We start from the raw sequence: 25,911 nt of genomic DNA, 5'->3' as shown, positions 1-25,911 counted from the left end.
TACGCATGAGCATGCACACTGATATGCAAACATTAACATATACACTTTAGCATACACACACCAATGACACTATTTTATTTATCTGTTGTTTACTTTGTTTTTTATCCAACGGTTGCTTATTCATGACTTTTGTATTTGTGTGTACTGCTTATTGAGATGAGATTTCTTCTGTGAGCCTCCAGCTGTTAACCTCATCTGCACAATTTGCCTTTATTATTATGCTTCTGTCGCTTTGTTCTATTGTACAAGAGAAATTAAATACAAAGAAGAAATTCAAAACTGTTATGTACTGTATATAAATATTGGATGTTTTGTGACACTGATTTAAAATATAATGCACAATTTTTGCAATTTCTCAGAGTCTTGTTAAGACTCCTAACAAGCCAAAACAGGTGTAGGAGTTCTGTGGGTAAGCAGGGACTTTGAAAATGAGCTCACACAAAGCTGTTTCTCAAGGATATTGCTGAGTGAACAATGCAATTTAGATTACCCTGCTGAATCCCGGTTTGCGCCTAACGACAGGACGTCTAATCTCCCTGAAACTTGCATAATCTAGTGTGACACTAATCAAAACAATGGAGGCAAAGAGCCAGCCTCAGCTAACTGGGGTACTGGTGGTGTCAATAGTGAGATGGATGAATGTAAATGTATAATGAGTTATCACACAGCACAAGTTTCACTCAGGAGCTTAGGTTTTGCCATTGGTAGTAAGTAAATATTACTATTAGAGCGTGACTATTAAATATGACAACACCTATTCAATTTTGATGTGTCATAAAATATACACGTATGTGGAGAAATGGGTGGATGGAAAATTGTTAAAAAGTCAATGAAACTGCATTGACGAGGGGAAAAAAAAGAAGAACAGAAAAGGAAGACAATGATGACACAGAGGGACATGACAGACAAGAGTTTGTACTGTCTGATCTCACCACCTCCTCCTCATTCAGGAGCAGCATCTGACAGTCTGCAACCACACAGTACTTTGGGTTCCACACAGTTCGCTCCTCATAGGAATGACCACGTGATATTCGGTGCCTCAATGGGTACTGCATATCTAAACAGGAGAAAAGAGAAGAAGCACAATGACAAAAGGGGTAGAGGAGTGACAAATTGCAATAGGTGTTTGTGTACTTAATAATGGGGTAGAATGAAGAGCAATAGTTGTAATAGTTCTACCCTAAAATAAAGTAGCCCTAGAATGAGCAGTGAAGTAGGCAGGAAAAGAGTGGCCAATTAAGATTTTTGTTTAATGAGCCCTTCATCAATGCGAAAAGAGAATTGCTCTTCAGCTTGTGCAAATAAGTGTTTTGCTCAGCGAATGGAAAAACTCTCATCCTAATTATAAATGCCACTGGAGAGGTGATGACTACTGCATGCTCTCCACGGTTTTGTTTTGTTTTTTTCCTTTTTTTTGCACTTCAATCATTCTGTGGATGTCAGGTGAAGAAAGGATGAATTTAAAAAGAAACTGAGACAGGCATAAATTGGATTTTCTAGCATCTGCAATGATAAGGTGACATAAATCTCAGAAAAGCACCACATATGCTTTTTCTCACAGGAAACGCAATCCATCAAGTCTCACACATGGCTTACTTTTACAGAGACACTGCGACTGAGTCAATCAACACAGAGCATATTCCCAGAGTTATAACAGATAGGTCCTGTGAAACAAAACCTTATTAGCGTCTCAGCTATATTCTCTGAACACCGGATAAAGGAGGAAAACACACGTGCGATGACTAGGCTGAAAGACTTAAACATCCACCCCAACATCTAGATCCCTTGATGGATCTGTTGCGAGCTGTGCTGTCTGTAGTTCAGGAGGCGGCTAATGAGTGGAGTATTTGGGTCAGAGTGTTCTGTTCTCATGATACAGTATGTTGCTGATATCACTGCTAAGAGTGTCACTGCATGCACAGAAACATTACTGTATGATGCTTCAATGTGCTTCATCATGTGTTACATAACATGCTGTATTGATATAGTAAGACTTATTAAAACCTAAGTGAAAGCAGGGAAAATAGCGTTAGGGTTCCTTTTGTACAAAATACAATTTGTGCCCGTGCTTCTGGTAGCAACTTTGAAACTGGAGTTTTTCATCTCTGTTCTTGGAAATGTAAAATTGGGAAAACATAACATAAAACTTTCAGTGTGCTTTCAGTCACTCTTCAGTCATGCTGAGTTACACAGAGAATATTCAATGAGACATGCTTTTTTTATAGATGCGCTGACTGTTTCTTTCCATTTATTGTTATTAACAATCTCATTTACATTATTGTGGAATTAGAGCTCCTGCACACTGACTCCATGAGTGTGAGAAATGAGTTTAATGAACCCATTTGGGTTTAAGGTGTCTCTTTGATCATTTCCTCTCAGTGACTGCTTCACATTCTAGGTAGCCTCATCACTGTGCCATTAAAGACTAAGTTACAAGCGCAAATTCATGCACAAACATACACACTGCAACTGTCTGATGAGCTTACAGTCATGCTGTGGAGAGGAGCAGGTCAAGCACACGGAGTTTTCAATTTAGCACAGCTTCTTTAGAGATGGGTTTTTAATCCTTGTGTTGATTTAATTATGCATTTCAGAATCAGCTCTGCAGGCTCGAGAGAGAGACAGACGAGAGAGGCGAGTGACAAAAATGAAGGAAGTCTTTTGACTGATGCCGCTTTGCTTGGTATGTCTAGCTTCATTTCCTTCAATAAAGCAACAGGGGTGAGACTCATGTGGGAAGCAGATGAGCTCCGAGTCTTTTACTCTCATGGTGTAAATCTCTTAACAAACACAGCTGCTCAGCGTCTACTACAATAGAAAGTAAGGACAAAAATTTAAGACACACACTGACACTACTATAAAAACAAGCCAAGTTTAGGCATGCACCATGTTTCTCAAGGAGGTCTTCAACGGAACCCGCTGTCTCTCAGTGACAGACAGACCCAAGGACACCTCACGGATGTGATATAAATTATGGATTTTTTTTTTCATGGCCTGCCTGATTTATTGATCAGGCTTATGACAGCACGTATTCAGTCAATCAATATGACACTGCTGTCTGCAGGAGTAGGTTAGGCTTACATATGCACTGCATTTTCCTCACAGCAACATACTGTAGTCATTTACCTGAAAGCTGCAAAGATCTATAAGCTGAATAAACCAACTCTGTAAATGAGAATTTTTAAAAGAAATAAAACCAACTGCTATATGAGTTAGTTAATATCTGTTATCTGAGTGTACTGCATGTTGCGCAAGTTATGTCAATATGAAAAGTTTCTTTTAAGGAAATTAGTACAAAAAAGATCCCTGGAAGAAATTAGAATTGGCTTTAACGCGTGGTTCGCTTTGCAGAGCAGCTTCCATTCCAGTGTTTACAATCCTCTTGGCACTGTCTGCAGCACAGGTAGCAGAGTATGTTTCACCGCTGAACAGATGGTGGTGCAAAGTCAAGCTTTGCTTTCATGGTAAATTGCTAACTAGATTGTGAAATGCATTGCTGGAAAGTTAATTAAAAATGTAATTTACCTGTAGCCATATAACTCCAATATACAAACAACATTAGCTGATATGTCGATATTAGAATTTCTTAATCCCAAAAGCCAGTATTGGCCCCAAATATCCAGTATCAGTCAGGCACTACCAACCTTTAACCAACTGTTAGGATACAAGATACAATTAGAGTGACTCGTTTTTTGCTATTCTTTGATGATTCTTAAAACAATATCCAAATTTGTACACTTTTGGTTGTTTCTAATGTTCTCAATTTAGAGTATGCGCTTGTATGATTTGCTAATCTGTGCACATCTTCAAAAATATTTTTTTTTCTTTTTAGTCTTTTCTGGATCTGAGAATTACATACAAGTTAGCACAGTATAGCATAGTATAGTGTAGCATAGCATAAGTGTATAGAGCATCTGTGACACTCATAATGGATAACAGCTGCAAATGTAAATGGTGCATGTGTCCAAGAAAACAATTTATTGGTTCGAAGGTTCAGGTGTGAAACTACTATACACAAATGAGATCAGAATAAATGTTCACAAATGTTCGAACGACTACTCTTCGGGTATTAGACATGTATGTCACTGACACTAAGAATTACTGTGCAGAAATGTGTAGATGTTTCAGATGCTTTTTTTTTTACGTTTAGGAACATTTGCAAAAAATGCCAGCATTAGTTGTTGTCTGACAAAAGTCACTTGGTTTGTTGAAAAACTTTCTACAAGGACGGGCCTCGGATGACAACAGTGAATTATTATTATTATTTACTTCCTTGTAGGTTTGGAGTTGGGGATATGGCTACAATTATTATCCTCCTCAATGCTGAGAAGCACAGATTGCTATCCATCAGCATCCCACCAGGGAGACATTCGATCTATCTAAAAATTCACTCTGCGGCATGACAACAACCCCAAACACAGCCACAGCCATAAAGAACTATCTTCAGTTGTTAGAACATGGAGTCCTGTAACAGATGGCATGGTCCCCACAGAGCACGGATATCAACATCATCATGTCAGTCTGGGATTACATGAGTAGAGAGAAGCAACTGAGACAGCCTAAATCTAGAGGAAAATTTGTTCTCCAGGAAGATTGGGACAACTTACCTGCCAAGTACCTTGATAAACTGGCCTAAAACTTTAGCACAGTACAGTTGTTTTCAATAACACATCTTAAAGACATTTACCTGCTACATGTGATGTTTCGCATTTTGTATTACTATGATATTCAATAAGAACTCACACAAAAAATGGATACTCTGGTCTGATTGTGCCTGATGATCAGGTCACAGAGGATGTTGGCTTCTCAAAAAGGTAATTTAAGAGTGATCTTTGAAAACTCCAGAAGCAGTTACAGTATTTCGTGAACTTCCAAAGCCTTTCTAGTCAACCAAAAACTTACAACAGAGAATGATAAAATAAAGATTTTTAACACCTTTCCCAAGATGTCTCTGAATCTAATAAAATATGTGAGCCTGTGTGCTACCTGACTAGAGAGTAGAGTTGCAACCTGGGCATATGATTAAAAGCCTTTTTTATAGTGCAGCTAATGGAATAGTTTTTTTCATCCAAGTTGTTCGCAATGTCTTTAAGGATCCGGAAAATACAGTCAGCACAGCTGAAGACATTCTATATAAAATGGCTGGTTAACATGCCCGGCTCGCACTACAGGAGTTTTAAAAGTCTAGTAAGTTTTAAAATTGGGTTGCATTGTGCACAGATATTCTTCTCTCTAATCTCAGAAACAAACACTCTACAAGATTGGAAAATAAAGATGCATCACACACTACAGGAAATGATTTTGGTGCCAGAGGGAGCAGTTGGAGCCGTGTGAGCCATGCCACCTGATGTGATCTCGATGGGACGCACATGTAAACAAAATAAAAACTATGGAGCAACAACTTACTGCAGCAAGAAGAAAAGACAGAAGGCTAAACGAGTCTTTGTGTGAAAAACAAAAAAGGTTGAGAGGATGCATTCAACTTAGTTTGTCTATCCTTTAGCAAAAACTGGAGATGTTAACACTCTTTATAACAGCTGCAGCAAATGTTAGCCTGAAGGGTAACGGTGTTCAGCGCTGCCTGACAGCAGTGTCCACTGCTTTAACTCCCCAGCAAGTCCCTAAAGTCTTCACGTTACCAATTAATCTGGGAACCACATCAGTTCAGACCAAGATCCCAGACCAGATTTCTTCCTCCGACTGTCAAACAGGGTGAAACAGAGTGAATTGGCCTGAAACTGTGTGATCCTGATGGAAGAGAAACTGATAGTTAAACAGTGACCCAAAGCTTGGCTATGCAAAAGATCCTGGGGTATAAACTAGGGGTTGACTAATAATTAGTTGAAGATCTGATTGGACTTTCAGCATTTTTACAATTAGTGGTTGCTACAGTTATTTGTATTATCTGATTCCCATTTAAATACATTAATTCATGTAACTCTCTCTCTGTAGTCACTGATTACATGTGATTAGTAATACCCTATCAACAATTAAGTTTAAATGTTTAAAGGTTCTATTTTAAATGACACATATAAAACATAAACAAGCAAAGGAACTTGTCTTTTTCTGTTACTCTAAATTTTTGCACAAAAATATTTATTTTTTACTCCAAATATATATGTTCCAGACAGTGGTTATCTGTCTCCTTAATTACTAACAATTGCTGTCAATATGTACCTTGAAAAAAAATCCCCACCGTTCAACACCAAGTACAAACAGGAGTTACATGTCACATTAGAGAAACTCTGCATAAAATACATGAAAATTGTCAAAAATTTAATTAAGAAATAACAACGTTTACGGCGTTCATTAACTATACACTCACCACAATGGAGAAGCTAATGTTAAAATATTCACCCTTCAACACACAAGCTAGGCTAGGTAGACTAGCTCTCTCAGAAAACTAGCTTAGCGGGTTAGCGTGCTAAGCTAACTTGCGATGCTTACAAGTGGCACACCAACGGAAAATGAACATGAGTGTTTTCACTTAATCTACGCTTTCTTACCCGAAAACAGAGCCATGGGATAAATAAACGTTCAGAGCAGCTCTCCATTATGAAACAGTGCTATGTCCAGTCATGTAACTAACTATTTTTTTTAAACAGCACCAGTTATACGTTTCACAACTGTTACTGCCGACTACTGGTGAACACTGGGACTGCAGAGCTTCATTAACAAGTGAGCCTATGATACAGCACTGCATTTAAAATTAAAATTAAAAGTCATACTAATGCAGTTGAATGCCCATGGTGAAAAAGTGACACTCAGCTATAATAAAAAATTATTTGTCTCATTTCCCACAAGCATATAGTATAATGATCAACATTACACAGGTTTTCACTCCCAAGGCCACGTGGGAGTCTGCAGCCATTTCCTTCTCTTTTATAGCTTTGTTATGACCATCATGGATCAATTACACCTTTTATTATGCAGTGAGTTTGGTGTCCTAAGACATCTGACAACTTTTTCCCTAGGATAACGTTATTTCTTTTACACCGACAAATCAAAGATAAGATGGTTTTACCTTAGCTGACATGTTTCAACTGCAACTGCAGTCTTCTTCAGAGCGTCATCTGACGTGTGCTGACGTGTCCTTTTTATCAGGTGACCAGACGCTCTGAAGAAGACTGCAGTTGCAGTTGAAACATGTCAGCTAAGGTAAAACCATCTTATCTTTGATTTGTCGGTGTAAAGGAAATAACGTTTTCCTATGATAGTCAACAACAAAATGAACATTATCCAAAAAAACTTTTTCCCTATTTGGACATTATTATTTGAGCATCACTCTGGTAAACTCCAGAGGGGAAGGATGTAATCGCTTTGCACATCACATAATTTCTATCTATGCTATGAAGGATGGCATTTCTAGCTGCATGCACACATATAATAGAGCATGTCTGCTGTTATTTAATGGTTAAATATAAATTCATTATAGAAAGTATATTACTTTCTCTGATATATTGAATATAGGCGCTTCTATCCCTTCCTGATGTCTAGATTAGGTGACACATTAGTTTGCTCTCTTTGTGCTGTGTTACCTTTGATTGTGGGGGCAGTTATGTAATGAAGCACATTTTATTGAAGTCTAAATGAACAGCAGGGGGACGAGACAATAGATCACCTATTCATTGGGCTTGTGCGTGTGTGTGCACAGATGCTTGTGTGTCCATGAAAGCACAGTGCCACGGATGAGTGTGTTTCGCTCTGTGTGTAAAAGATAAGGGGTGTTCCAATCAGATAGCAACTAGATGCTGTAATCTAGCTGAGATGACCAGCATGGCCACATTGTATTTGCATATACTTACAGCCGTGCTGCTCCTTCCTGTGCTTTACATATTGGTGGCTAACTGAGAAAATCAATAACGGCACAATATTAGCATTTTATTCCCTCCTGCATCAATAGCTGTGCTCGGCAATACGACAATAAACCTCTTTTTCCACAGGCTGTCACTGAGTCCTTCTGTCGGGTATTGATAGAACAAATATATATATATATATATATATATATATATATATATATATATATATATATATATATATATATATATATATATATATATATATATATATATATATATATATATATATATATAAAAGCCCTTCTGGTTTTAGATCAATACTTGAAGTTTGAAGGAGATACTTCACAAACATTTTCAATGCCAATGTGAGGGAGTGACAGAAGAAAATGGGAGAGAGGAAGCACAAACACAGGAGATATGACACAGTATGTAGGCCGGTTTGCTGAAGTAGACTCTGGCTGGACCTTAATCAGACAATAACTGATACAGAGGCCTCTTTATTCTGGATATTCTAGGTATTCCTCACAGGTTTCACACAAATACTATGAAAACACAGAGGTTGCTATTGACTTGCCATCTCCCAGCAGTCCGTGCACCTTCAACTCCCACATATTATGGATTTCAGCCTGCCAGCTCACCTCAACCAGACTCTTTTAGGACTTTGAGGCATATAGGATGAACACTCAGGACAGTTTTCTCACCAAAATATAAGAAAGCATTGCATTTAGATGGACAACATCCACATGTTCCGTGCAGGTAAACTAATACTAATCATGTTTGTTAAGAATCTGACCTTTCTGGTGAAATCATTGCCTGTCTTTATTCAGTTCCACTCTGCACAAGCAAAAGATGCTTAAAAAAAAAAAAAAACTTTCCTGTCAAGGACTTGCCAAACACAGGTGCAACTAATTCCATTAAACTTGGCCACACTACAGTCAGGTGGGTCAGTTCCAGGACCTTGCGTTTGCACATGCTGTCTAACTGGAATGACTTCTGCCACCAAAAAATGGGAGTGCAGCCATGATGTATTTTATTAGCTGGGCTTTTCCTGCTGCACACAAAAACTGGGTGAACACTGTGAAATGCGCGCTGACTTGAGGCCAAGCAAAGGATAATATGATAGTACAGTTCAAAACCAGCTCCTGCATATTTCTAGTTTCTGTATTCACACTGTCTTTCTGTGAATCCTCAGTTCTTCTTCTCACTTCCTCTTGTTCCACTCATCATTCTTCACAGTTGGTATGCCACTTGATTGGGCAGCATACATCGGTTATTTTTTGGTTTAATATTCATGACCAGAGGAATTGTGTTTGTTGAAATATTTGCCTGTGTTTCATGTACAAGCAATGTTACACAATCAATATCAAAGATAGAAATTAATAAAGTGATTGGCATTAGAACAAGGAGGTATGTGCTAATCATAAACCGCTGAAGAAGCACTTAGGAAGAGATGCATCCATTTAAATAGCAAGTTATAAATCCTGCCTGCCTGCACGCTGCTGGCTACGCCACTACACCCCGATGCAGCTTTGAGAGATTTAGGGCCTGGATTGGTTGCACTGCTGATGGAAAGCTTCATCTTGTTTCCTGCACGTACAAAGCAACGCTGAAAAAGCCACATGCAGAGATGGTGATTGAACCTCCTCTCAGAGCTTTCCAGAAATGCCATGCAAGCAAACAGATATCTGTGACATTTACTTGTCCAATGGCAGTGGAGAGAAAGAATGCAAATGCACAAATAAACCCTGGTTTGTCAGTCTTATCTTAACACGGACTGAGATGGAATTCAGTGAGCAGTGTTTTTAGCTTTGGAAGATGTCACACTGCCACTGACAACTACTCATTTACACTGAAGCGCAGCTGTCAAGTAACAGGCTCAAAGAGATGGAGGCATTAAATGCACTCTAGGAGTATGAAAATGCGACTGACATGAGGCCAGAAGAGCTGTCTCAACCACTCAATGGCACAATGGAACAAAGAAGAGAAAAATCTCTGCAGCTCTCTCTGCTTCTGGCACATGGCATAAATATGAAGCTTGAGCAGTTTGTAGCTGCCGGTCATCAATTAAATAGTAATCTACAGTTGCAGCTCCGTCGAGTGGGGAAATGATCAAGAATCAGCTCTCTACATGTGAATGTGCTCAGGCTTCTGTGAATCGCTGTCCCTATGCTTGGCAAACACACAGGACTTGCTCTGACAGCAACAACCCTGTCGGCTGACAATTTTAGGGGATTTCAAGTAAACATGACACAATGACAACAGAATGTCATGCGTCAACGTTCATCAATCCCGACAATATTTGTTTTCACAAAACAGCGTGGTATAAAATCTTGCTGTAGCTGTAGAGGGAAATGTAGCGATTCTGCAGCCTACTGTCTCCTTTAAAAGAATCAACACAAGGTATCTTATGTAGTGATCAAGATTATGAAACAACACTTGGGTAATAATAAATACAACAAAGTTGTAAATCCACCACAACAATCTAGTCCTCCAGTTTTTTATTAATTTTTTTTTGTATTGGTTCACGACTAATCTTACAGTTGCTCAGTGTTTTAATACAGCAGGGTTTAGCTTTGTATCTGTTACTGATTTTACTCTGGATATCAAAATATCCAGACAACATTGCAGCCCTGGCGTTGTTGGAGCTGGCTTTCATTCCCATCTAGGATTAGTTAAATCATAGTTGCAGTATTGAGTGCATTGAAGAGTACATAACTACCACATATGCCATTGATTAGATTCTAGAAGTTAGAATAAAGCAAGAAAAAGGTTGTAATATGCACACTTACCATAAAATGCACAGGAATACTTGGCCTTGGTAGCAAAGTGAATAAACATGGTTAAACTTTTGAGGGGTTTATATATTAAATTTTACATTATGTCAAACAATATGAATTATGTGATAATCAATGGTTTACCTAAACACAATAAATGTGAGGATAAATCTTTGATACCTGCTCCCTGCATCCAGTTCTCTGATTTATTTACATGAGGCCAAAAAAGAAAGCTGGCAAAAAAATGTCGACTGTGTTAATGCATAGGTTAATAGGCTTATCAATATCACTGCCCCATTATTAAGGCCTAATGTAGATGGGGCTATAATTATAATTGTGTATTGCATTAATTTGTGCTGATTAGTTGCAGCCTATTCTTATGGATTATATAATCCTTTTTCTTTCAACTGCAACCCCCACCGTGTTAAATGGTGTTAGTAAAGAAGTAAAGAACAAATATTAAAACACAGTTCAAACCGGTAAACAGGCTTTACCTGCAAATCTTATGAGGTCAACAAATTCAAGGCTTTGTGCTTTATCAGTCCCTGTTTTAGGATTATATTGCTGCACAAAGGCCCACAGGACAATGACATGGTTTTGATGTTTCTTGCTGTCAACAGAAAAAAGATAAAGCAAAGAAGACCTGGGTTCCTCCACTGAGAATCTGTATCTTTCATATCTGTGCTTGTCAGTTAAAGAAAAGGGGTTTGATGGCCATCCTCAGAGACCCTCTTGCTTTTAGGAATGGTGAAGCCATTTTCTAAGAGAAGTCATTGTCCAGTCGGATGTGCTTTTGTACATGTTGATTTGATATCTTGAACATATCTGATATCTGCTATACTACAGAGTATATCAGAAAAAAAAATTTAGTATGTCCTTTAAGATGGTACATCAAATGCAGTTTGCTAAAAAATATCTGTTTGCAAGCCAGCATAGTTATCTGGTCATTCTAACTCTAAAATTTGTTTCATGATGGAAAACAACACCACCTACCTCCCGGCAGCAAAATTTCAAGTTTTGCCAAATATCTGGATTGTGCAATAAAGCAGCCCTGCTAGGTTTTTAATTTTCTTTTCTTTGTTTTTTTTTTGGTTACTATCTACTTTAATAATAGTGCCACCTCCTTGTAAGGAAATGTTTCATCGAAACAATTCCCTCATTACTATTCTGAGTGAACACCGTCGCGGGATCCTGTTCTTAGCCTGGTCCAAGATGTTTGTGATTGGTTTAAAGAAATATAAACACGTCACAGCTTTTTGTTCTCCCTATAGCAGAAGGATTAGGTGCAGCTGGACCATTCTACACAGTGCTGGGTCAACGCTAGAGCAGTGGTTCTCAACTGGTCTGGCCCTGGGACCCACCATAAAACTGAAATGACAAGTCGTGACCCAAACAATATTTCTCCAAAAATCAACAATTTATTGATTGAGCGTTCGAAGACAAAACTTTTAAACCTGAACTCAAGTACTTCACAACAACTCAAAATCAAGCAGCAATACTAATTCAAGTACTGAGGACTTTGAAACAAGTAGAACAATAGCCTCAAGTAGTTCTCAGGATATATAAAAGTGCATTTTTTTTCTACAAAAAAAGTGCAATTCAACAAAACCAGTAGCTTCTCATAATACTGCACAAGTCTGCAACATTGCTGTTGTAGCTGGAGAAACTATGTATAGAAATATGTGCAAAAGAGTCCAAAACATGAAAACTGATGAAGTGCATTCAACAAATTATTAAAGTGAAGAAATGCTTAATGTTCTGATCAATCTCAAAATGTAAACACAATAAAACTTTTTTCAAAAGGCTTAACTATATTTGAAAGCCAATATTTAGGGAAAAAAATAGTGTGCAATATTGAAAGAAAAGTGTGTTTTTAAGCACTTACAAATAAACAAAAGTCACAAGTCACAATAAAAGTACTGCAGAACTACATGAAGTTCTAATGGCTTAGCTGAGGATGCTTTTTGGCCTTTACAAGAGTCTCAAAATCTGGCTGTATGCATGATAAAGCAACTCTGAGGTCATGCTCAATGTTCAGTTTATTTGGGTATTTTGTTTTCAGCTGAACAAGAGCTGAGAAGCCACATTCACAGAGGTATGTGGTGCTGAATGGTAGGAGGATTTTTACAGCTCGACTAGCAATGGAGGGATACTCTCTCATCACATCGTTGCACCAGAACTGGGAAAGGCTTACCTCTGTGAATTTCTTTCTGAGAGTGCGGTCACATGATAGCTCCACCAGCTGACATTCATCGCTGCTAGGCAACGTGATGCTTTCCATGTTTATTCCAAACGGGTCGCGCACCCAGTCGTCCTCGGGTTGTTTATCGGGAAAGTAGTCGCTAAACCGCTCGAAAAGTTTATTCATGCTTCATGCTTTCACTTGCCAGTACCTCACAACACAAAATACACTGAGGCTTTTGGACTCCTTTGTCTTCGATGTAGGAAAATCCATATTTAATGTACTCGCTGTCGTACTTGCGTTTAGCCATGCTGCTGTTGCTATGAAAACATGCAGTTTCTTCTACAGTAATACGAGTGTCCTCACCGGTCGCTGCTGACACGACGACCACCTGCGGGTGCGGAGGGGAACTACAATGACTCGCCACTAAATTGGATTATCTTTGTTTTTCTCTCTTTTTAGAAAAAGGCTCGCGACCCACCAAAAACGGCCCCGCGACCCACTTTTGGGTCGCGACCCACCAGTTGAGAAACACTGCGCTAGAGAATGGTCTGGCTACACACCTGGAACGTGATTTGCTTCGGAGCAGGTTAGGTGTGCGGCAGAAGTTACTATAGCAATGTACTCCAGTAAAAAGTGAAGCACTGTCAGGGGATAAACCTGAAGCTACCTCGCTAACCTCAAATCCTATTTCACAGTAAAGGCTTTTGACAAAAGAAAGATGAGTTGGTTCCTCCTACTCTGTCAGCTGGCACATCTATTTTGAGTCAGCACACACACACACAGTGTACATAGAAACAGAGTGACAACCGGCTGCTTCTCTGGACTAATAAATATTGAATATTTTTTTATGTTTGTGGACTCTTATTGAAAGGACTACGTGGCCCAACATGTCAGTTTGTTGCATTCTCTGAAGAACAACTGGACTGTGAAAGCTATATGTGAAAAAAGACAGTCTGCAAGTAGCATTGTGTCCTTGTGCGCCAGTGTGTGATGGCAAGGCAATGAAAAGAAAAACAAGGCAAAAGAAAGCAACATAAAAATCCATAAGCCAAGTGTACATGACACCCAAACACAAAGCTGAAGCGATACAGTCAAGCATGGGATTGTGAAGGAGAAAGTTTTAAATTCTATTTTGTAGACTTCAATCACCCTCGCTTTCCAAGGCTCGATTAAATAGTAGATTTTGAGCCATCTTTTTTAGCTTGTGAGTGGGAGTTGCATAGGTAGTGCAACGCTTGACAGCAATGGAGGATGTTTTTGTTACATACAAACTGACCCAGACTTTGAACCCTCTCACAGCTGAGAGGGTTCCAAGCTGCTGGGTGAACATGCTTTGTCTGGCCCTCCGTCGGGATTGAAAGGTTCTCGGTCCTTATTTCAGAACACTGAACCTAACGACTGAGCCGCTCCGCTCACAAGACAAGTGAACGGGAAGGTTTAGCCGAAAGACAGTCTTCATCTCAACAACTCTGGGAGTTAGTTAAGTAATGATGGTGACAATGTCAAAGCACATCAGACATCAGGATGTTTTAAATGAATCCACTTGATTCCATTATGACCAAATAAAAGTTGAAAATTTCAAAAATAAGATAGAGGACATTGTGGGGTATCTGTACCAGCTGCAGAGGTATTTGGGAAGGCTGGTGACTAATTTTTTTGAGCACAATGTCCTAAAATGTCTTTGCATAATTTATACCCTGCGATCATTTGCATGCCTTGTCCCACATACAATTCAATGAGAAGATACATGCTTTTAAAAAGATGTACAGAAAAACTGGAATTGTGCTAAATTAAATAATATTGAAAGACATCTGATCATGCATGACTATGTGTCTGATGACTAACTAAACAACGGCTTTATCTGCAACTGTAAAAGAATTACTGTAATCCTCAGTTCCACAGGATCCTCAGCAGAAGATGATGGTTAGAAGTGCATTAGATTCCAACACAACAGACTGTATTACTGTTATTTTCTTGCTTTTACATAAACATTTTGTAAACATATCAGTCCATGATTGAAGCATGACATCACTGTAGTGTATCATGAAATCTGATTTGTTGGGAAATAACAATAAAAAAACAGCAGTTTATTTGACCATTATTCATGATGATGAGTTGGTTTACGATAGTGTTTCAGATGAGCAGTTCTTCCGCCTAACCTTCATTATGACTGCAGTTTAATTTGCCACAAAATTGGAAAGTACAAAAATATTTGGTGCAACTTAATACAATCTTGGTTGATCATAATAAGGACACACAATCTGATGAATGAGTTCAGTTAAAACTCATGAATACAAATGCTGAGAAAGAAAGGTATCCCTCCAGACTGAAAAATAGGTTTTTGGATCAGAGCTGTGGGTATGAAGGAAACAGCACAAGCGACTTCTTATCAAATCCATTAGATTTCAAAAACAAAACATAACTCCAGAGTATAATATAGCATAGCATCTTTCTTTCAAAGGCATCCCTTGTGAGACCCTTCTCAAGCTGAAATGCTCCTAATGCAGATACAGGGAGTGTGGTGATAATACGAAATAAAAGACATTGGCTTTTTTTTTTCACCTTTTTCAAGTTGTAACCCTAAACTATGTGGCAGCTTTACAACTTCAGTGCAACAGTTAATACAAAACCTGACTTTTACATTATCTGTAGAGGAAAAAAAGTAGGAAAAATGTTGGTCCTAAAAATAGGAAATTTTAAATGGGCAGCCTGTTCTTTCTGAAATTGCTCCAGTATGTTTAGAATTATGAGCCATTCTGCCATTTTGAAATTCTGGCTCAGGTGTCACATGGATGACTCTCTCTTAAAGCAATCAGGCTCAATTACTGGTACCTGCTAAGCTCCAATGGTTCATGCTGTGTTAAGCTTTCAGACTACCACACTGTGGATCCACACATATGTGGATTCCCATTTATTGCAGCGTGAAATGCAGGTGTTTGGGGGGTTAAAGCCATTGAGACAGTAGTAAAAGCCACAGGAACTATTTATTTATTTATTTGGTGGGCTTATGGATTGATATTAAAAGTTATCTTTTTCTGGAACAAAAATCAGGTCACAGCTCACCCTGCTACTCAGGCTGTTCAGCTGCACCTGTGAGGTAGAGCTCAGCTGTGGGCTGTTGGTGATCAGACTGGCTGGGAGACTATATACAGAGAGGTTTTTGGCTTTCATCTCATTTAGGTTGGGAGGGGAGGGTGGCGTGGCGTGGCGTGGCGTGGCGTGGCGTGGCGTGGCGTGGCGTGGCTCGGCTCGGCTCGGCTCGGCTCGGCTGAGAAAGTTCAGCAAGCTGGCTTTCTTTGAGAATACTGAGGTTGAGTGTTTTAATATGAGAATCAAATTATTCTTTGTGTATGTTTTTCCCCTCAAACAACCCCTAACAAAACTCCCACATAAGTTGTGTTTTGGGTCCTACATTTTAGTTATTCTGTCCTTTTGATTGATTCAGTGGGTGGTAGTTGGGACAAATCTCACTATTTTAAAAAACAAAAACCCACTTTTACTAACCCCATTTTGAGTGTGCAGGTTGTTAGTTTCCTCATTTATGATCTTTAATGTTTTGATGAACTGAAAGGGCCTGAAGAGTTTAGGCCATTGCTCCTTCAAAGTATGTTGGTCAGAAAAGCTCAGTGTTTATGCATCACTGTCTGCAGTGTTCGGATTGTAAGACGTCATCCCAACAGTAGGGCTGGACCTGAGTATGCGAATATTCAGTCATTGTGGTGGTATCTAAATATTAATTTAGAATTCTTGGATTCCCATGCCACCGCCTCCACAGTAGCTGCTTTACTGTCATGAAACATTGGTATACCTCAGTCTTGTGGACTGCAGTGATCTCTGGGGTCGGCGTTACTTTTGGTTGGCCAGGTGGCTGGCTGAATCAGGTGGATCTACCACCTCCGATGTCACGCTTCACTTCAGTGTTCGTAAACAGAAGACAAAATGCCGAAGACGGAGATATCCATGCTAATGCCGTCGGACTCCGACAATGACCACCTGGAGTTAGATCAAAGTGCCAAGCCAGAGATGGAGCAGTATTGGGCGGACTCTACTAGAGTACAGTCTGGTCCACTTGAATGGTGGAAACAAAACTGTGACCGCCATCCTAAACTGGCATTAGCAGCCAAATACTGCCTGTGGGTTACGGCCACTTCCAACCCGCCGGAGCACATTTTCTCGAAGGCTGGCTACACTGAACAAAACCAGGAGTTCACTCTTGCCCGAAAATGTACACATGCTCATCTTCCTGGCACGTAGCATGAAGAGAGTGCAAGCAGGCTACTGAAATGTCTGTTCTTGTAAATATATGCCACTGTTTCAATTGCACAAACCTTTCTATCGCAATTTTGCACAGGTAACTGCCCCACGTACCGACTTGACTAGTCCCAAGATACGTTTTCAGTGGACCCCAAAGTGACAGATTGCATTTGAGCAAGCAAAAGCACTCCTTGCTACTGATCCTGTGTTGATGGCTCCTAACATAAGTCATCTTTTGCCAGACACAAGTGATGTGGCTGTGGGGGCAGTGCTTATTCAGATGATGGAGCTGATCAGCCAGTAGCATTTTTCTCAAAGATTTTAAATCCTAGCCACATATGCTTCTCCATGATTGAGAATGGGATGCTAGCTCTGATTATATCCTTGGAACACTTTAATTTAAACTCTGATCAAACTCTGATCCACTGGTGGTTTATATGGACCACAACCTTTGCTGTTCTTGCAGCTTTGGGCTTTCAGTAACTTTAGGTTACTCCGATGAAGTTGAGCCTTGCAAGTATTGCCATAGGAAGTCAAGCATGTCAAAATTAAAAACAATGCAATTGTTTTATCGAGGTTATCTCCGAATTAACAGAGATGCCAAAGATGATTCAAATGCTTTAACATTTTCCTTCCTTGTGGAGACTGATTTGTTTGGGTTTTATTTAAGTTGAGCCTATGTTTGCTTTAAGCTCATTTGTTCATATTACTTAAATATGGGAGTTGTGTAATGTCAAGTTTTGTTTTGCTTTTTTTGCTTTCTAGGGGGAGATGTTATGGATTGATACAAAAGTGTTTTTTTTTTCTTTTTCTTTGTTTGTTTTTTTCCTTGAACAAAAACCAGGACACAGCTCACCCTGTTCATCAGGTAGATCAGCTGCACCTGTGAGGTAGAGCTCACCTGTGGGCTATTGGCGATCAGCCTGGCTGGGAGACTATATAAAGAGGTTTTTGACTCATCTCAGTTGGTTGGTGGCTGAGAAAGTTCAGTACCATCACTTGGGGTTTTTTGGGAATACTGAGTTTGAGTGTCTGAATGTAGGAATAAAGTTATTCTTTTACAAAACTAGAGACCCCCACGTAAGTTGTGTTTTGGGTCACAAATTTCAGTTCTGTCCTTTCTAGATGGATTCAGTGGGCAGTAGTTTGGACAAATATCACTGTCACCACCTAGAAAACAAAGACCCATTTTTATTAACCCCATTTTGAGTGTGCAGTTTTATTTCCCCGTTTACAATCTTTGAGATCTTATGCTGTGTTCTGGGGGGAGGAAAAATTTCAGTGGGAAGAAACTCAAGTTGTGTTAAAGGTCCTGTGAGGATTTATTTATATTCTATTCCAAGGATAGTTGCTGCAGCTTTGCCCTTCTATATCTTTTTGTTTTATTTTGTCCATTGCTTTTCATCACTTTGCTGCTTCTCTCTTGAAGCTTCCTTATTTAAGGGACAATGTTGCATCACTTAGGACAAAGCAGCCTTTTCTCTGTTGTGCTAGCAACCTGAGAGAAAAATGAGTGAAAATTAAATTTTACGGAAAGTCTCAAGGTTCTCTCTTTCTCACTCTAGCCATTTAGTTTTCACAAAGTAAAATATCACAAAGAGACAAAAACAGGAAAACAAACCTGAGGTATATTTAACTAAGAAGCAGCAGGGAGCTGAAACTACAGAATTTGAACCAGTTGTGTTAATGCATTAGCTTTCCATAAGTTTGAAATGCTTGTGCACTAAATTTTTAAAAAAGCAATTACTTTTTTTGTCCTCGGAGTGGAGTGAGTTGGGTGAACTTTAATATTGACTTAAATCAAATTGATATTAAATTAAAATGCCACATCGGTTCTGTGAACACAGTGTGGGTTTTAGATTAAGATCACCAGTCAAACAAGAGGAAATGAAATGAAGGGTTTTGCTTGTTGGGTCTTTTGCAATCAGCAGTAGTTGAATAGCTTTGTAATCTTGCGCATCGATCTGTTGAATTTTTCCTCGTGTCGTGTGATTTGATAATTGTGGCATGGCACGTGTGAGGAAGTTGCAACTCCACTTGACTCTATAATTTGAACTACAACCCAATCCCTGTCCAAGGATGTGTTATTGCTTGGTGTTTCATGGTTAGATAGTCTGGAAAAAGTAACCCTAAATCTGCTTACACATGCATACAAATCCTCCCTACAGCAATACACTAATTCATATTGGTGCTATTGAATGCAGGCTGAATGAGAATCGGTGAGAAATGGTTTGCTCAAAACAAACTCAACCCCAGATCCACTTCTTTATTTTTTTCCCCCCCTTTCTTGCCAGTAATGGTGGTTAAAAACATGTTTTTCTGTGTGCTTCATCAAAACTTGCTTGTGTTTTTTGCATCGAGTGCTCTCATTTTGACATGTACAATGTCTGGTGAAAACTGTGAGTGTCTCTTGTCTGCTGCTCATGCTTTTATAAAAGTGCAGCTTATTTCAGGAAATGTTTGCTGCCAGCTCTCTTCAGTTGCAGTTGGGATCTTTGATTAAGAGTTTCTCACATTCAAACTGTTGTAGAAACTGTGCCAAGGCAATCACAAAAAAAAGGCATTGCTGTCGACATGGAATCCAGAGTTGCACACAGCTGAAATGTGTACCACAAAGAAGCTGAGCGGGAATATTGTTTACCTCCATCTTGCATTAAATGAGTAATTTTCCACAGTTAAGATTTATTTTTATTTTTCTTGCTTTTAACTTCCCGTGAACCTTCACATTTCTCTTACACTATCACGCATTATGTAATCCTGCTTGCCATTTACTATTGTCACTGCTGCGGGCAAACAACACACTTAATGGTAAATTATGCCTTTCTTGTTCATGCTGAGATTGCACTACTAACAGCCATCTGTCTGAAAAGCCCATGAAGCACAGAGTGCATCTGTACAACAACCGTCTCCAGAGTTGTACTGCACGTTATCTGCTGCTGGTTTGCTCGTAGGTGAAGTGCAGCAAAGTCGATGTGATATACAGATGATGATTTCACCTGGGAGCTCGGATGAAACTGGTGATGGGTGACAGTCGACGTATCAGAGCAGCAGTGAGGTGTCGGTAAATCACAAACACTGGCAACAACAATATATTATCTTCCAATTGCCACTGCACAACATGTAGTCACAGTTTAAAAGTCAGTTTAAGTCATTTAAACAAACTCCAAGTGTGAAGTCCGATCGCTGACTCCTCATTCAGTTTTCACTGGATCTTAAGTGAACATGTGACACTCAGAGACAGGTCAGGGTCTTCATAATAAACAGCTAACATTAGTTTTCTTTTCCCTCTGTCAATGCCATCTCTTCATTTGTATTCTTTGATTCAACTGATTGGCTGCAGTGCGGCTGACAACAAATAAATGGCACTGCAGTCAGCTTGGAAGGACACCGGAAACCTTGCCCACATTAACCACTATAAATGACCAAATACTGTATATTGACAAAAACAAGCATCAAAATTCGAAGAAGGACTAGATGTTCCGAAAAAAAACAACAAACCCTGGAATTTAGTAGAAATTTTCAAACCATTTCAGATTTTCCACATTCTGTTTCCAACTTAAATTGATTAATTTTCTTAATCTAGACAACACTCAACAATGAAAAAGCAAAAAAAAAAAAACAAAAACAAGGTTTTGGAGTGTTTTGTTAATTTCTGAAAAACAAAAGACTAAATATCCCATTTACACAAGTATTCAAATCCTTCGTTATGACACATGCAAATGTGTTCTGCTGCATGCTACCTCCATCAGTGGCTCTTGAGATGCTTCTACAACTTGATTGGAGTCTGCCTTTTACCTAAATGAGCTCATTAAACATGATTAGGGAAGGCACACACCTGTCTATAAAAGGTCTCAGTTAATGGAGTATGTCTGAGTAAAAACCAAGTCATGAGGTCGACAAAATTGTCTGTAGCCTTTTGAGATGGGATTGTTCCAAGGCTACAGAAGGGAATTTCTGCAGTCTTGAAAGTGCTCGAATGCATGGCAGAATGGAGGAAGCTTGGAACGACCAAAAGACTCTTAATCTGTCCTCTTAGCAAAATTGAATAATTTGGAACACATGGAAGTAGTGAGACTAACCAAGAACCCAATGCACACTGAGTTCCAGATTCCCTTTGGATACGATGAAGTCTTACAGAAGGACCAACCAGGTCTTTATGGTAGAGTGGTCAGACTGACCCTCGGCTAAAAGGTGCATGGCAAATTGTTAAGAGTTTGTCAGAAGGCATCTAAATGACTCTCAAACCATGAAAAGGAAGAAAAAAACTGTTCTGATGAAGTAAATATTAAACTCTTTGGCCACAGTCTCCAGCAGCATGTGTGGAGAAGACCAGGCACTGAGTATCACCTCATTAAGACCATCCCTAGAGTTAAACATGGTGGTGGCAGCATCATGCTGCAGGCATGTTTTTCTGCAACAGAAACTGAGAGATGAGTAAGGATGGAGGGAAAAATGAATGCAGAATATTAAAATGCAATCCTGAGTGAAAACCTTTATTCCAGAGTGCTAAAGGCTCTTAGACTAAGGTAAAAGTGTACAACACTAAGGCATAATCATCACTGGCTAAAGGACAACTCGGAGTCCTGGAGTTCAGACTTGAACCTAACAAAGCATCTCTGCAGAGACTTGACAATGGCTGTGCATCAATTTTTCCTATCCAACCTGGTTTAGCATGAACGATTCTGCCAAAAAGAGAAACATCCAAAACAAAGTTGTGCCAAGCTTGTGGAATCATTACCAAGATGACCTGAGGCTGGCGTTGCTCCGAAAAGGCGCATTAACAAAGTTCTACACTGAATACTTATATAAATGGGACATTTTAGTTTTATTTTTAAGAAATTTACAGAAAAATCAACTATTTTTTACTTTGTTATTGTGGACTATTGTGATCCTTGAAAGGATCTAAGAACTTTTCACATGGACTCTATATAAATATACATAAATGGATATTATATTATGGCTGTATTCATTTGATAACACAGCAAGATGAAAACTGGTGTATAATCAGGAACAATATAATAAAATTAATTTACAATAATATCGGAAAATGTTTTCATCAGGGTAAAAATATTTGACATTTACAAAAGCTGTTTTGTATTGTTCTGAAGAGCTTCTAATATGTATGCTGCTGATGAATGTGACTAGAATAAAGATGGCTGTGGTTTTTATGCTTGTCAGAGTTTCACGTTGTCATAATCTAAAGCCATACAAGAATCAATATTGTACCGGTTTGTACTGTAAAGAACTGGCAAGCTATAACAGGTTATTTCCCTGCTTTCCCCTTTGGGGTAAGACCTCCCTGACTTCCAAAAGCAACATATACATGAAATAGTGGTCATGTCAACACCAAATGAGGTAACTATTTATGTGTACAGGAACAAATACTCAAGACATAATTTTAGCTAGTGATCCTCTATGCCATTCTGAGTTTTTATTGATTTCTTTTTTTCCCCGACACAATACAAAGTCTCATTATTTGCTGCACAAGTCTTTGTACTTCTAAGGAATGTTCACATCAAACAGCCCTAATAGGGTTGTTGTGGTCCACTTTAAAATACTGTAAACAGTATAATCTGACTTAGTATTCAGTTGATGTAAATCAAAGTGAACCTGACTGACACTGTATTTCTACCTCTCAGTTGTCATTTACTGGCGCCAACCAAACGGATTGCATAACTAATTAAAGATGAGTGTGAACATTCCAGTTCCCAACTCAATACACAGCAGGGTCGATTCGTCCTCATCACCAAGGACGACTATCAACCTCACAGGCCAAGCACTGCTCGTGTAAACACTCTTCCTCTGCTCAAACTGCTTGCTTTAATCTTTCGCGGCTTAAATTTCACATATGACCTGAATTTCCATTGCAGCCAGCAATCAAATTGTGTTGTCACTCTGTTTTGAGATACCGAGAACATTGAACTACAAGAGAAAAGACGCAGATCCCAGCTGAAGAGGCACAAGCCTTGTCACTATATCTAGGTCACAATGCAATATTCTCTAGTCCATATGCACTTTCACAGCTGTGCTTTGGAAGTGAAGCAGTTGTAGTAGCGGGAGCTACTCCACCTTTAATGTACTCCTTCAGCAGTACCATATGGACAAAAGGCACACCTCCTGCTTACTACAGTAACAATCATCATCTCTTATATCACTACACATGTACTCGCAAGTGTACCTAAAACGAAAAGAAACACACAAACAAGAAAATGGACAGATGGGTACAGAGAGGGAGAGAATGGGAGAGGGAAGCCAGCATTTTAACACGGGAAAGAAAAGGAGGGAAACATGATGGATAAGGATGCAAAAGAAGGGAAAAGAAAACGGGAAGATCTTCTTCTGAATTTACCTGTCAGGGAATCAGAAGACATGCTCTCCTGCTGCTGCATCTTGAATGCTTGCTCCAGTGTGAGGTTGTGCATGTGTGTCCACAAGCTATAGAGAGTGAGCAAGCCAGCACGCCTCACTGTGTGTTTTGATGACGGAGTCTGTGTAGCAGCTGAGGGAGTGAGCGAGCAAGCGAGTGAGCAACAGAGCCAAGAGGAAGGTATGGGAGAAGAAATGAGCTCCTTTATCACCTCGCCAAGTGTCTCCAATCTCATTCTCCATTTCTTTCATTCTTGTTCTCATTTGCTGAGAAAGTGGATGTGTGTGTCTTACACAAAGCACATGTACTGCAGATGGAGATTTATGAGGTACACAGAGGCAGGGAGAGGGGAGGAGCGTGAGGAGGGAGGGAGTTGTAGAGACCGAAGAAGAGGAGGTGCTGAAGAGAGGAAGAAAGCAATCACCTTTAGTGTAGGCTCACTCACTCAGGCACCGAGCCATCACTCTTCCCTCCCCTCTACGTAACCTTGCAACGCGGAACACTAAGCCAATTGAAAGCTCACGTGTTCTACACCAGTTTGATTTTGTGTGACAGATCTAATCTTCAGCGAATTTGCAGTGTAAATGGCATAATTCCAGCATGACAACATGTAAGAAATCCATAGCCGCCGTTGAAGCTAATGCAGCTCACTGTAATGTACAAAAATGACAAGCACAAACTATTTTGGTTTATCTGTAGCTGATCTTCCAGCTGATCTTTTTTCTTACCTTGTTAACATGTCCATATTGTGTTTTTTTAATTATTTTTTTTATGCTAGACTTATCATACCAGTGTACTGATTACAGTCTGTAAAAGGGCGGGTGAAAGAGATTACCAGTCACTTATATTTACACACTACAAATTAATCTGTTTCCATTGATTTGTTTATACATAATAAATCAATGGAAACCAATTTTGTCCACTTGTGGAGTGGGGCTTTTTGTATCATGTTCTTAATCAGAATTAGTTCCCCAATTTAAACATGTTTGATGGAATTACTCCAGTATTGCAACTTACTGCATAGCACAGAGTGGTTTTACAGTGTAGGTGAGCTGGTGTGCTGAGCTGCACTGAGTGGAGAGAGGTAGTTTGGGAGAAAGGCAGAGACTTCATAAATGTGCACATTTTAGAAGAAGCAAAGATGTAGAGTAACTTCTAAGCTGTTTTAAGGCATGTGGGAGTTATTTTAATAGAAAAAAAACATTACTTTAATACAGAGATGAGATTCTCAAGGTTGTATCAATGACTGCAGAACTTAAAACTTTTCCTGTTCCATTCTGTATTCATCAACATTCCACTCTCCAACGAAGAGTCCGTACTTCTTGAGATTAATCACAGATTCTTAATAATGTTATCCCTGTCTGCTTGCAAGATGAATGATGGTCTTCTTCTTCTCTTGATTAAAACCTCATAACCTTTAGATGACATCAAGTTTGGTATGTGCATTCAATCAAGATATGCACCATGTTTCCAAAACACTTGATAATGTGCGCATGCATGTCATTATTCATGCTTGGGTACTCAAGCAACAACTTTTTCCATGACTTGCATTGGTCAAAGAAGGGATAAGAGGTTGAAAAACTGACAATTTCCCCAACCAGTTATCTGTGAACTTATTGGATAATTGATTTGATTGGTTAACTCTTGCGATGGTCACCCCTCTGACTCCTGTTTTTGTTAGCTCACCATACACTGTGGTGGAGAGAATCTCGGCATCTTGAGCAAAATTCCTCTTCCTCCATGACTATTCAAAAGGTCTGTTTGCAGTAAATTCGTCTGCCTTTGACAAGTGGGTTCATTTTATGCGCTTCATTTATTAAATACAAAAGCATGTTCTCCGTCTGTTTAAAAAAATCCATCTTCTGTGATGTTACTTCATAGATAGTCAGCTTTTTCTTGTAGCAAAATTTGTAGAAAGAAGAGAATTTTAATGTGATTGCATGATTATGAAATAAAAGTAGACCATCTGCCCTTGGAAGCGTATCTGGGGTGCTGCAAGATCATGTTCCACTTCCCCACGAAAGAGCGTTCCCTCCCAGCCCATTATTAAACTGTTTAATATATTCCTCCTACCTACAATGTATTCACCCCACTCCCTTTTCCAGAATGTACCACACACTTTACTACCACTGCTGCTGTGATCGAGGAGTTTTCTGAAATTTTCAAAACCGGTCAACCATGACGCCTTTCTCACTTGTTTGCACTAATACATAAACACACAATTTATGGTGCTAAATGTGATTATTTATCCTTGACATGGTTTTGTCTAATTCACTAATATGTCACATATTCACAGCACACATCAACAGTTTGTGAATGTTAGTAAGTTTTTATTGAAGTGTTTTGTAGTTTTGGGTACCTTAAGCCACCAGCAAAACTTGCAATTATAAATGTCAAACCAGTGACAAAATGTTTATTTAATCTATCAACTCTGCAGTTGTAAGTGTTAAACTGTTTCTAAACAGGTTTTCCTCTAGATGCCCTGCAGTCTTTGACGCTACAGAGGGATTTTGCACAATCTGGCAACCCATA

General features: G+C 39.2%; 1 protein-coding gene across 5 annotated transcripts in view; it reads right to left on the bottom strand.

Annotated features, from left to right (window-relative positions):
• The window catches only part of dab2ipb (DAB2 interacting protein b), a 195,039-nt gene extending 171,568 nt beyond the window's left edge, over positions 1-23,471 (bottom strand). For 2 of the 5 annotated variants that reach the window (XM_023291108.3, XM_023291109.3), the window contains exons 1-2: positions 23,362-23,470; positions 933-1,057 (exon numbers count right to left, since the gene is read on the bottom strand). In XM_023291108.3, the coding sequence (XP_023146876.3) occupies positions 933-1,057; positions 23,362-23,434 (198 nt within the window). In that variant the 5' untranslated portion in view covers positions 23,435-23,470. Of the gene's footprint in view, positions 1-932; positions 1,058-12,767; positions 13,121-23,361 lie in introns of those variants that run through there. The other 3 variants (XM_023291112.3, XM_055019092.1, XM_055019093.1) reach the window with 3 other exon arrangements.
• Positions 23,472-25,911: the final 2,440 nt, after the last annotated feature.

The sequence above is a fragment of the Amphiprion ocellaris genome, chromosome 17, assembly GCF_022539595.1.
Source record: "Amphiprion ocellaris isolate individual 3 ecotype Okinawa chromosome 17, ASM2253959v1, whole genome shotgun sequence".
Taxonomy (NCBI): Eukaryota; Metazoa; Chordata; class Actinopteri; family Pomacentridae; genus Amphiprion; species Amphiprion ocellaris.
Note: the sequence above shows the minus strand (reverse complement) of the source record. Positions and strands in the feature narration are given on the sequence as shown.